At 40.1% G+C, this 12,516-nt stretch overlaps 2 protein-coding genes across 4 annotated transcripts in view; both read right to left on the bottom strand.

The window, feature by feature from the left end:
• col7a1l (collagen type VII alpha 1-like) overlaps nt 1-5,629 on the bottom strand; it is a 44,983-nt gene extending 39,354 nt beyond the window's left edge. For both annotated transcript variants that reach the window (XR_004629364.1, XM_034673838.1), the window contains exons 1-3: nt 5,453-5,629; nt 1,390-1,570; nt 1,011-1,170 (exon numbers count right to left, since the gene is read on the bottom strand). Coding sequence is in view for 1 of the 2 variants with exons in the window: in XM_034673838.1 (XP_034529729.1) it covers nt 1,011-1,170; nt 1,390-1,570; nt 5,453-5,528 (417 nt within the window). In the remaining variant the exon portion in view is untranslated. The remainder of the gene's footprint in view (nt 1-1,010; nt 1,171-1,389; nt 1,571-5,452) is intronic.
• lrguk (leucine-rich repeats and guanylate kinase domain containing) overlaps nt 5,525-12,516 on the bottom strand; it is a 50,295-nt gene continuing 43,303 nt past the window's right edge. Inside the window, exon 20 of one of the 2 annotated variants that reach the window (XM_034673846.1) lies at nt 5,525-5,641. In XM_034673846.1, coding sequence (XP_034529737.1) covers nt 5,624-5,641 — 18 coding nt within the window. In that variant the 3' untranslated portion in view covers nt 5,525-5,623. The remainder of the gene's footprint in view (nt 5,642-12,516) is intronic. The other variant, XM_034673844.1, reaches the window with a different exon arrangement.

Here is a 12,516-nt window from a genome sequence, read left to right as displayed (position 1 = left end):
GCACACTCAGAGATAGAGAGATGATTGGAATGCTAACCAGCTGTGTTATTCTGAGGCGGCACTACAGTGTGAGGCTGTGAGGAAATTTAGCTGACAGAAACAGAGAGCAGCTGGAAGGGCATTTAGATATTTGACAAAGCACTTTCATTAAGACAAGTTCAGTTGATTCTACTGAATACTGCATGTAGTTTAAGGGTCAAACACTAGCATTTTAGATATCATTGCTTTCTAGGAGGCTGTGACTAGACTGGTCAGTATCATAGACTGTATAAGTAATGGACGTAGTCTCCGTGACGTCACCCATTTGTTTCTGAAGCGCTGTTTTGAAGCCAATTGTCGGCAGGAGCCATATCGGAAAAGCTGAACTCAATCTAAGCGCTGTCGAGCTAGTGTGAGGTAAAGAGGCGGGCTTTGAGCCTCCTAGCCAACAGCTACCATGTTCCCACCTGTAAATCAAGTCAGCTGTCCATCTCATAATGGAAAACTAGTAATCTTAATATCTTCGAAATTTCCGCGGTATGAAAAAATTAACTCCTCGTACAGTGTGTGCCGATGAGCTATCCAGACTACACTTGTTTTTTGTACCAGGCTGTAAACATGTTTATTTCTGCTGCAATGATTGGCTTTTTTGATGGGTGTGTATGTGGTTCCCGGTACTTCTGGAGCCAGCCTCAAGCGGACACACTGAACTGCAGTTTTTAACACTTCCGCATTGGCTTCAATTCTCACAATACAATTTATGCATCTTTGCATTGTGGGCTGTACTCTGTACTTGTGGGCTGTACTCTTAAATCCTTGTTGCTTGCATGTTCATATTTTGTAATACACTTAAAAAGATTGAAGCCCTTCAGTTTTAATGTGCATAAAAGAAGTTTGAGGACCTGATATCACCTAAAGTAAGTGGAATCAGCTTAGTGTTCCTTAAACTTTATGTGTGCAATAGAAATTTTCTGGATCAAGGTGACCAGAGACAGGCAGGCTTTCACATGTCCCTGGTTGAAGCATTGCACCTTTGGGGCATGGTCTCGACTGATGGCAGGGCTGAACACAGTGTCAACCAGAAACTGGAGGGCATCACCGATCCTCCTTGATCCGCCCTCGTAAGGGAGGTCTCTGACGGCTCTGAGCACCTCCTCTTGGGAGCTGTAGTCTGTCAAAGCAATCCGCATCCTGCAAGGGAGGAAATTATATGGCATGAAAGGAGTTCAATTCAAAATGCTCTTTGCAAAACAGAAAAAGAAGAGGAGAGAATTGTTGATCTGCTTATTGTGTCTATCAACTGTGGTGAAGTTAAACAAGACTTCTTCAAAGAAAAGAGGTAAAAATAAAAAAGGTCTTTCTTTTGTGTTGCTATGATATTTAATGATTGGTTTGGTGTTCAATTTTCACCTCGGGACATCCCCAAACACAGTGACTCCAAAGCGGATCCCCTCACTTCCCATCACACTGTCCTGGAATGAGGAGATGATCGTCTTGATGAAGTCTTTGATGCTGGAGAAGCTGGTCTGACCCACACTCCATGACTCATCCACCAGAAACACAATGTCTGCCTGCACCACCGTCCTGCATGCTGAGGGAAGAACAAAGGAGAGATTAAAGAGTGCATAAATACCTTCAGCAGAACGCATGAGTGAACATTCGAGATCCTCCACTCCTTGTTTTGTTCCATCACTTGCCACCAGATAGCAGTGTTGTTCCATCGTGTTGGCATTTTCCCATCCTCTCGCTCCTGTCATGCAGCCAAAGCCCCACACAAATCCCCATGAATTTTTAATGAGACACAAGTTAGCCAAAGAGACTATCAATATTCTGAGCACTCCAGCAATAAAACTTTAGTACAGCGATGAGGAACGCTTAGAATAATAAGGTAAACACACCCAAAAATCAGGGTCAGTCCCCTCGCTCGAGCAAACAATCGCATTTAACATAAGGATCTGCTGCGTTTGGCAGGATTCAGACGCATTTTAATGCGTTAAGTTAAAAGCCAGACACACTAAAAAAGCTGCTCTGATGCAGCAACGAAAAGCACACACTCACACATACATACATCAGCTCCTGCATAGTATACATCCCCTCATACATCCTCACTACTGTACTGGATTCATACAGAAACCTGCTGCGTGTGCAGAAGCCCCCTGAGTCAATATTCTGGCATTACATATGCAATAAAGCACAGTGACGACAGCATTGATTAGGCTAGTGAATAAGAGATAGGCACCGCTGATTGTTCTGTAAGTGATAACTCAGCTTCTCTGCTAGCCTCTATTTCATTACACAGCCTTCTCGCCCCTATTATCTCGCCCTTCTTCCTTTGGCTGCAATCCCAGGATTCACTGGGGGTGACATATGTCTCCAGCCCACAGCGACCTGACATTATGTTCCTGCTCACACACCTATACAACTTTGGCAACACACCAAGGAAACAAAATATCATTGGGGATGCCATTTTGGAGCCTTCACGACTGGGGTTGACCAACTATTGTTTCCTTAATGGAAGATTGTGTGTCTTTATTTCATCCCAAAAACAAATTAACAAGATACAACAAAGTCCTGAGTTGAATCTCAAATAGGTAGCAAGCCCTTGCATACACTTGTGGCTGTTTGATTTACAAGACTACATTCTCTACTTCACAGATTTCACAGACTTAAACAAGGAAGCAACTGGAGGCTGCTCTCCATCAGGCAGACACAATCTGAGGTAAAAAACAAGATCAATTATCCAAAAGTCCGTCCGTCTGCGCTGGCAGGTGAGACCCACATGCCGAGGATAAAGAGACAGCCCATGCTGAGGGATTAGGAATGCTTTTCTTGAAGGTTATCTATGCTGATATCTCAAAGGTTGTGTACACCTCTGTGCTGGAACACCATTGATTTACGCATTAGATGTAGCTCAGTGGCTATAGCAAACGCTGCAGAAAATTCTGCCAGGAAAGAAACAGTCCGAGGAATAATGATGCACCACTGCAATCAGCGACCAACAAGATCAAGAGAAAAGAGAGAGGACTGGTGTAAGAAAGTCAAAGGCCATCAGATTCAGATTTTATCAAGAGAAATTAATGTAAAAGTTGCTCTGCGAAGGAGAAGAAACTGCAGTAATTGGTAAGTGAAGCTACAAAGTGTGAGGAAGGAATATTGAATGATGGAAAACCCAAATATTGGCAACACATCACGCAGTCATTGTAACAAATAGACTATCGTTCCCCCAGGGTTTGTTTCCAGTGCCATGTACTCGCCCCATAAATAAGCAACTCTGTCTACTTCTTTACTCAGATGTTGTGGTCCTTATTTGAATTTCATGCTGTTTATGTAGCTGAAAACAAAGCAAGAGAGGTCCAAACAGGCTATTTCTAATCAGCAGGCTGACACTAAAGGGCCGGGCTCAACCACAGGGGATGATTCTGAACTGGTTGTTGTTTCTGCACCCTGTTAGCACATATTGTTGGGATCTGAATCGTAGCCTTTTATGTATTGTACACATCAAATTCTGAACCCTGCCTCAAGTGTACTGAACATTTTGGTGTTTTGCAAGGCTTCCAACACAGCACAAATGGCAGACACAAAAAGTTAGGGTGAACAAGAAGAAGAGTTTAGCAACCAAAGAGTGAGACATTTCCCTTGAACCCAATGCTATTCATGTTGCCTTGTCTGTGCTTGAAGTGTTAAAAGCATTTGTTAACACATCAGCTAAAATTTAATTATGCTGAACTGCAAAATGATCAAGCTATCATGCCTATCCCTGTTTTCACATATCCTTTAATGGTTCCAGCACAAGTTAGGAATCTGTTCTTTCAGTTCTTAAGTTTTCACAATTTTTAATTCATACAAAACGGATGCGATCTAAAACCCAGAACTAATCTAGGTCACTCCACAAGCACAGCAACAACTAGTTCTGTCCCATTAAAGTTACTAACCATAGACCTTTCTGGAGTCCTTGAGCTCCCTTGTCTCGTAGGTTCCTCTGAGTCGCTGCCGTAGACGTCCTGCTGCTGTGGACGTCCCAGACTCCAACTGCTACAGACGTGCCAGCGACTACAACTACTACTATCCGTCTCACCACTATCATCTCTCTCTCTCTTTTAATTTCCTCTATCCCTCTTTCCAACCCCAACTCGGGTGGAGGTAGATGGCTGTCTAACATGAGTCTGGTTCTGCTTGAGGTTTCTGCCTGTTAAAAGGAAGTTTTCCATGCTGCTGTAACTAGCTAAATACTGCAAGGTGCAATGCTCATGGTGGATTGAGATGAGGTAATACTGAGACTGTCTTGATGTTGGGTCTTTGTTAATAATTTAACATGGAGTATGATGTAGACCTGTTATGTTTGGAAAAGCGTCTTGAAATAATGTTTGTTGTGATTTGGTGCTATATAAATAAAGATTGATTGATTGATTGATTGATTGATAGTTCCAACAAAACTGCCACATTACTCATTACATGGGTGCAGTTTCATATCATGCTAAGTTAATCAAATGAATTGGGTACGAAAGTTTTCTTCAACTTTACAGGCTGTTACTTTAAGGTCTGGGTGCACTCGCCTAAATTGTCCCAGTTAAATCCAACGTTCCTGATCATTGTGACAACACATGACTGTAGGCTGTTAGCAAACACAGATACAAAGCATCACAAGCATTCATTTTGAGTCCTGTTTGTGACCACCTGACAATAAAATGATGGCTGACAAAACAAAACCAATGACTTTCATGAAGGGAGAAGCTCCATAAAGCTGCAAAGTTGGATGATAAATCTCAACATGCAACTAGTGTGCAGTATGAGATTGATTTAAGTATTACCAACCCTCTGTGTGTTTCTGTGCATGTGAATTAAGATTAACACTTATAAACATGCTGCAGTAGCTTCACATATGGCCTTGGGCTATTTTTATCCCCCTGTAACTCTGCCCAACAACTTTACCATTCACATTCTGCCAACCACATCCCAGGTGGAGGAAATCTAAACTTTTGATTGGCTGATTGACCTTTTGGTGACATCCAATAGCACCTGAGGGTGAGGCTCTGTATCTAAGGGGGGGAATGCTTTTTGACAGGCAGGCAGATAGAGTGCGGTACTGTACAGGAGGTGAGCAGATGTTTGAATCCCCTGACTAGACACAGTCTGGTGAGAGAAAATGGAGCCGGGTTAGTGTCTTCTGCGTGTACCAATCCATGTGTGCAGGCTTACTGATGGAGCACTCGAACAGACTGTGTTCATTGAGCACCTACCCTCGCTGTGAGCTAAGCATCTGAGTCATCTGAGTCATAGATAGGAGCTGACAATCAGACATATGGTTTTAACTCAGAATTTAGCAAGAAATCATAACATAAGGCTGAATTTAACACGTATTCGAGAAGGACAAGTTGAAAACACATGGGGAAAAAAGTGACAAGAGAATGAGTCACAGACTAAAATTCAGAATAAATTACAGGCTGATTTTTAGGAATAGGAGAGTCAACTGTACCTTCAGCTTGTGCTGTGACGCTTTGATGGGAGAGAGAAAGGGACAGCAGAAAGATCCACAAAGAGGAGCGTCCCATACTCTTACTTTCCTCCTCTTCCTCCTTCAATCACCTGCTCCTCCTCCCAGTTCTACTCGTCTCGAATCCCCTTCCTGAGTTCCACTCCACAATCATCAATTCTTTCCTCTTATCTGAAAGTATACAGATGAATAGAGAGAGGGAAAAAAAGTCATTAGAGGCACTTGAAGACAAAACCTAATCAGTGGTTTTTAATTTGAAAAAGGTAGCTTTTGCAAGTTGTGCATTTTTTTTATAAATATCTTCACTGACATTGTTAAATAAATTAATGTACAAAGAAAGATGTCTTTCTTTTGAAGGGAAGCAGCAGCACTAAATATTGACATCTTCTATTTTTTCCATAAATTTAAAGCATTCTAATCATTTTCTTGTTTGTTTATCTATTGATAATGTAATTATGGGAGCCAGTGTACCGTGATAAGTTTATTGTTGGCAGAGTGCTCCCTGTAAACCCTTTTACAACTCAACCAAGGAAATAAAAGCATCAAAAGGGCTTTAAAACTGTCCAATATGAACCCAGCCATTAAAAACAGCCATCAGAGAGTCCAAGCATCATAGACATACAAATACATTTAAAGCTTTAACCCCAATCTTACAATGATGACCGAGTTCCTTCCCAACTCAACCTGAAAACTTGCACCTAGCTTTTATTTTACAATGAGATAGAGCCATCGTCAAAACACCTTTGTACTTTCACTTTAAACTACACAGTTGTATCATATTGCCATCCCAGGGTAGGATTTTTCTTGTCAACTTGTTTAATGCTGTGGTTCCTGAAAAAGCAACAGTTCAGTAAAGTTACCCTAAATGTTTGATGAGGTGTGTCGGAGTGTCGGAGCTTGTATCAAAGATAAAATGTCTGGTGGCGCGCAAAGCTTCAAACATCCCTTAAAAGGCTTCATTCAAGCGGGTCAGTCTAGAAAGTTTAAATCCAAGGCAGGCAGAGCAGCAGCAAAGACCCCCAGTGTACAGAACAGAGCGAACATCAGTGACAATACATATGCCACAGGTAAAATCAGACACAGTAGAACGGAGGAGCTAGGGTGGAGGCGGGGAACAAAGCAGGAAGAGAAGGCAGGCGGATCAGGGCTGGAGTTCAGAGCAGCTGATGTTTTGCCAGCCAAGCTCGACTTTGTGGCCTGGGTTTTGTAGTTTAATGAACATAATGCAGTTTAATGAACATAATGCAGGGTGCAACCATACATAACTATATAAAAACAAGGATGGCACAACAGCTCCCACAAGATGCAGCCAAAACTTTTAGAGCTCACCGTGTTCACTGGATACAGAACAGGTCTTAGAACCTGCCTCCTCCATTACAACAGATGGAACATGGGTTAAACTACAAAACTAAAGTGCATGTTGAATTACTTTTCTCAGACGTGCCTTCTGTCATATCTTTTAGCTTTTAATATGCTGATTTATTTGCAAGTGTTCAAATCATGGAGTTGAGTTAAACTTAGTTATCTGATGTTCAAAAGTCGATTGATCCACATCTCTTTTTCTATACCACATTAACAACAACACAAGAGTCATTGAACTTCCCAGAGCCATAAGTGTCTGCTTCAAACCAACTGACCTGAGGGATCTTTGATGTTTTATAAGTAAGTTCAAAGTGTGTTTGGTAAGCATAATAAGTTTAATGTCAGTCATATGGCTCCACCAGCCAGACCATATCTTCGAAATGCTTTGGCATGTCCATATAAATAAAACTTTTAAAGGTTACAAACTTAATTTCTGGGATACACTGTGAACTAAAAAGACAATACAAAAATATATATGACATATATATGACAACAAAGATTTGACACATATATCTGCTTTCCCAGCCACTTAGTTGTAAATGCAGAGATGTTTATTATCGCTAGAGAATAAGCTTCAGTTTCTCATCATTCAATTTACATTACTGAAAAGCTAAAACCCTTCATGATTTGAAAATGATAGCTCATGAAGGCTGCCAAGTTCTGATTTAGGCTGAATCAAGCTTTGTTTTGTTTCTTGAGCAAGTTTCATTGACAATGTCACAACATATTTGATCACTCTGTTCAATCTCTATGCTGGGACATGAAAATCAAATCAGGAGTTAATAGAAAGCTTTCTGTCAAAGTAGCTTGTGAGATGCATTTTACTGATCTATAAATTCAAGTAGAGTGAAGAAGAAAAAGCACGTGCACCTGCTCTGGACAGAGGATTAACCAAACTCCCTAAGGACCTGCCATGCCCTGAATTCACACTGTGGAGATGGTTATTTACAGGAGTAAGACCGAGATAGCATGGCTAATCGCTTCCGATGTGTGTGCATACTGCGTTGCACATGGTCAAAAAATGTAGCTCCCTGCATGGCAAATCTGCTGTAACATGCAACAACTGTGTCTGATACAGTTTCAATCTGCTCTCTGTTATGTCTGAAGTATCTTTGTGTGTTTTGGTTGTTCGTATTTGTCTGCAACATGATGGAGCTAGTGCAAATTGCTGCTGTTAATGGAACAAATGATGCACAAAGTGAATTAACTGCTTATTTAAACTCAATGGATAGAAACCCAATCACACACATTGGTGACACAAAATGTGGTGGCCTTGCTGTGACACTGTTATAGGAACATGCTTTTCTTCAGAGCAGGAAGCAAGACCTAAGTCACTCATTAAAAAAAATAAGCTTCCTTTTTACGAATACTTTGGAATCGGACATTATCAGAGTACAATCCCTGATATGGCGAATGGAGATGTTCTTTAGGCTCGAAGTTGTGGCAGCAGGACAGGACAACATTTAGACAGATAACCCTTGTCACTGAATCTGGATGCAAGGCCAAAATTAACTGTCCATGTGAATAAATGGAGGTACAGTCAAGCTCTGGGATACAGAAATCCCTCCTCTATTCTGACAGCACAGAAAGAGGAATCTGCAGGCTAACATGGAAGAGATTGGCCCTGAGGCTACAGCTTTTGAATTGGCAAAAAAATCCAGTAAGTTCAGGTAATCATGTCCATATCCATGGAGACTATCTTGGAAGGTGAGATTTTAAAAGCAACCGTGGAAGTATACTGCAATAGTAGTAACTCATGTTAGTATCTTTACTGCATCTGTGCTGTTTAATGAACCACTTCAAATGCAGCTCTAGGATCCTGCAGCCGGTGTTGGTGTTTAAAGCTTCAGTGTGTACTGAGAATGGCTAAAATGTATCAACAGAACAAGCTACCACAACATTCAGTTTCATAATCAGTGCCTCAGAAGAGTAAATCCAACACTTAAATCAGCGAGCAATGCACTGGCAAAGGAATCATGCAGCAGTAAAGGATTAGCCCATTTGAAATGAATGAACCCTCATCAGAGAGCAACACGCTCCACGCATTTACTGTGATCTAGGAAATGGTTCGAGCCGTTATGTTTTACATTAGCTTCCTAACCCCCACACATCTTCAAACAGGCGTGCATGTGTGTCCAAGTTTCTGTGCGTGTGTGTGTGCATGTGCATGTGCAAATTCATAAGCAGAACATCAAAGACAAATCTGCCTACACTGAACTTCTCTACATAAGATGGAAACCTAACAGATTTCACTTGGCTTTCAAGATGTCCAATCTTCTGTTAATACATCACAGCCAATGTTTCCTCATGCCAACATATAAAAGCTATAAATTATATTTATTAATGACATAAATAATAAATCAGATCAATGCGAAACAATTTGAGATACAGAAAAATTCCTCATTTTGATTTGACCACCTGGTCTGGCAAAGCCAGGATAGCTTAAGGCTGACGAGTTTAAAACTTGTGCAGATGGAAGTGAGAGCTGGCAGGGTTTGAACTCTAATGTAACACAGCCAAAAACCTACATTCTCCCCCTCACATACCAGTGCGGATCTAAGATCTGTCTCTGCATGTATCTTCTTATTACTGAAGTGCAGAGCGGACAAATGTGTGTTTTTGATGAATGACAGTGAGTGCAGATGTACACAGTTACTTTCTTGTATCAATCCTACAGCAGGGCTCTTTATAAAAGGTTTGCATGAATGCTCGGAAAAACAGCAGGAGTTCAGAACCTCAGAGTTTTACGATACTTTCAATTTGATGCTACATCTTTGAAAGTGTTTTCTTTTCATGTGACTGTAGACTAAAGATGTTAGAAGTTTCCTGCAGCACAGAGTGGATTCTCATGTTCAGCAATGGGAAAAAGGCAGTGAAACAGACCTTTGGTTTTTGCTTGACGTTTGTGTGACTGAATCAATCCAAATGATTCTGATTTAAAAGCTAACAAACAAAACTAAATTGAGGTAAAACGTTGTAGCCATGCATGCTAGCATCCATGTTTCATTTGGAAGTAAATGCTAACAATTGAATAACATGCTCACACTGATTATGCTGTCATGTGAGTATTTAGCTAGTAGGCTTTAAAGTTAGCTGTATTCATGATGCTGGTTTAGCCTGTTAGCACAATAAATGCTAACTTGCACTTCACAGGAAGAACAACTGGATGACATGGTGAAAATCGGCTAATCTTGCAGTCTCTTTCAAAGCTAACAAACACTTAATGGTATCAAACTAAAACTGTGTAGCCATTCTAGTATTTGGAAGGAAATGCTTACACTGGCATCCTAACATGCTCACACTGATGATGCTGTCAGGTGAGGGTTTAGCTAGAAAAATGTAGTGTAAACTGTGTCTATCATCCTGGTTTAGCCTGTAAGCATAATAAAAGTTAACTAACACTTAACAGGGAGAACAACACAGGATGACAAGGTTTAAATTTAAAGTTTTTTGCAGTTAATTTGAAAGGGAACAAACACCTAATGACATCAAACTTAAACATTGTAGTCATCTATGCTAGTATCGGGGTATTATATATTCTAACATTAGCATTCACACATGCTCAAAATGATGATGCTGGCATGCCAGTATTTAGCCTGTAGGCTTTAATGTTAACTGTGATCATGATCCCGGATTAGCCTGTTAGTATAATGAAAGCAAATTAGCACTTAACAGTAAGAACAATTGGATGACAGTGAAAATCAGCTATTTTTTAAAGTTCATTTGAAAGCATCAAACTAAAACCTTGTAGCCGTTTTAGTCTCGCTTTTAACTGAGTTTTACTTTTATAACAGTTTTATTTATTTATTTTTCATATAGTTAACTTTGTAGTCACTTTTATTCAATTTTATTTATTTATGTACTTATTTATTTATTTATTTATTTATTTGAAGTATAGCATCTTATTTTCTTTTAGTGGTTTAATATTTTAGTCTTTTATTATCTTAGAAGTGTATTTTATTTTGGTGATTTTAATTTCCTGCGTTGAGTTTTAACATCTTATTTAACCTCCAGTGTTTCCTCATTAAGATATCATGAGAGCGTTTCCTCACTTCGTTCAGCAGCTACTTTTTTATTTTTTATTTATCTATTTAATTTTATTGTTTTTATTACTATTGTTGTATATATTGTGTTCTTAACCTTAGGGGCTGGGGCTGGGTCAGGGATCTTTTTCTTAATTGATTCTGTTTTAAGTTGTTTTTATGTACAGCACTTTGTGTTACAATGTCATTGTATAAAAAGCGCTTTACAAATAAATTCTGATTGATTGATTTAATAACAGCGATGTATCCTAGTACATCCTGAGTGTTGTTTGACGTTATATGCTAACATTAGAATATACATTAGTTAACATTCCTCACATACTTACAACAATCATTATGGCACGCCAGTGTTTAGCCTGTAGTCTTTAATGTTAACTATGTTCATCATAATTTAGCTTGTTTGCATACAAAATTAGCAAACTGGTGTGATAGTTTCACCTGATAAAAAGTCAAGGGATCAGCTAAAAAATTGTAATTTATTTAATGCAGACGGAATGTGTCTGTAATGGCAAACAACATGAAAGTTATATAGATTTTTAGTTCTGGGCCAGTCATGGACTCAGCTGACATAAAGACACTGAAATCTGTAAACTCTCGCTAAAACTGAAAGCTCATTCAAACAGAACCTAAAGACATTTCTTTGCCAGAGACAGACAACCTGGTCGCAATGATCTCCCATCAAACAACACAGCACAAGACTGAGCCCATCATTCACACCATGCTGGGATCACACACACTCTGTGCAGCCTCTCCCAGGAGAAGCTGTGTGTATTATATCTGAGGCCTTTAGTTTATCACTGCCCTGCAAGGATTAAATAATGTTATGAAATGAACTTTACTGTCTCTGGCCCTGAAACTCCCCAGTCTCTGTTTCCTATCTCCTGTCCTCACACACTCACACACATAGGATCACACATCACATGCCCTGAAAGTCAAACTGCATGTCAGCTATTTCTACATAATGGCATTTTCCACCTCACCACTTCACAGGATAGATTATCCCTGTAGGTGAGAGCTGGTAGCAGTGACAAGGCATGCACACAGTCGCACACACACAGCTCAGGAGTATAATGTATGATAGGAGATGTCATTACTACAATTCAATCAGATCTACAGTTGAACCACACTTTTAGACATAGCTCCAATGCTGCATACTTCCACTTTACCACTCTGTGTTTGCAGTCCTGGAAAACAGACAAGTCTATGCATGGGAGGGAAAAGTCCCATATTAATTCTACATACTTTCACCTCCTGCCAGTGTCTCACAAACAACCTGGTATGCACTTCATATGCATGAAAAAAAACTACAGCTGACGTGAGTTTTGATTTGATTGATGCTCCTTTTGAATTAGGAGGTGCAAATCTGTGTGTTAACTTCTGCAGAGATGCAGGCCACATGCACACACACAAAAACACACTGATGCAAGCAGGAGTTCTAGTGCATGAGTATAATGTGGATTCAAAGTGCACCTCTCTAAGTGCAGGCATGTTTCCAGCAATTACTGTACTTTATCACTTAAGTAATGCTGTTAAATGAGCAGCTGTGATGTCAAGAGCAGCAGTAAACACTCAGTATAAAAATAGTTGGCCCAAGTCCAGACACTTAGCCTGTAACAAAAGGTACATGGGCAGTCAAGAACT

This window comes from Notolabrus celidotus, chromosome 21 (assembly GCF_009762535.1).
Source record: "Notolabrus celidotus isolate fNotCel1 chromosome 21, fNotCel1.pri, whole genome shotgun sequence".
In the NCBI taxonomy this organism is placed as follows: Eukaryota; Metazoa; Chordata; class Actinopteri; order Labriformes; family Labridae; genus Notolabrus; species Notolabrus celidotus.
Note: the sequence above shows the minus strand (reverse complement) of the source record. Positions and strands in the feature narration are given on the sequence as shown.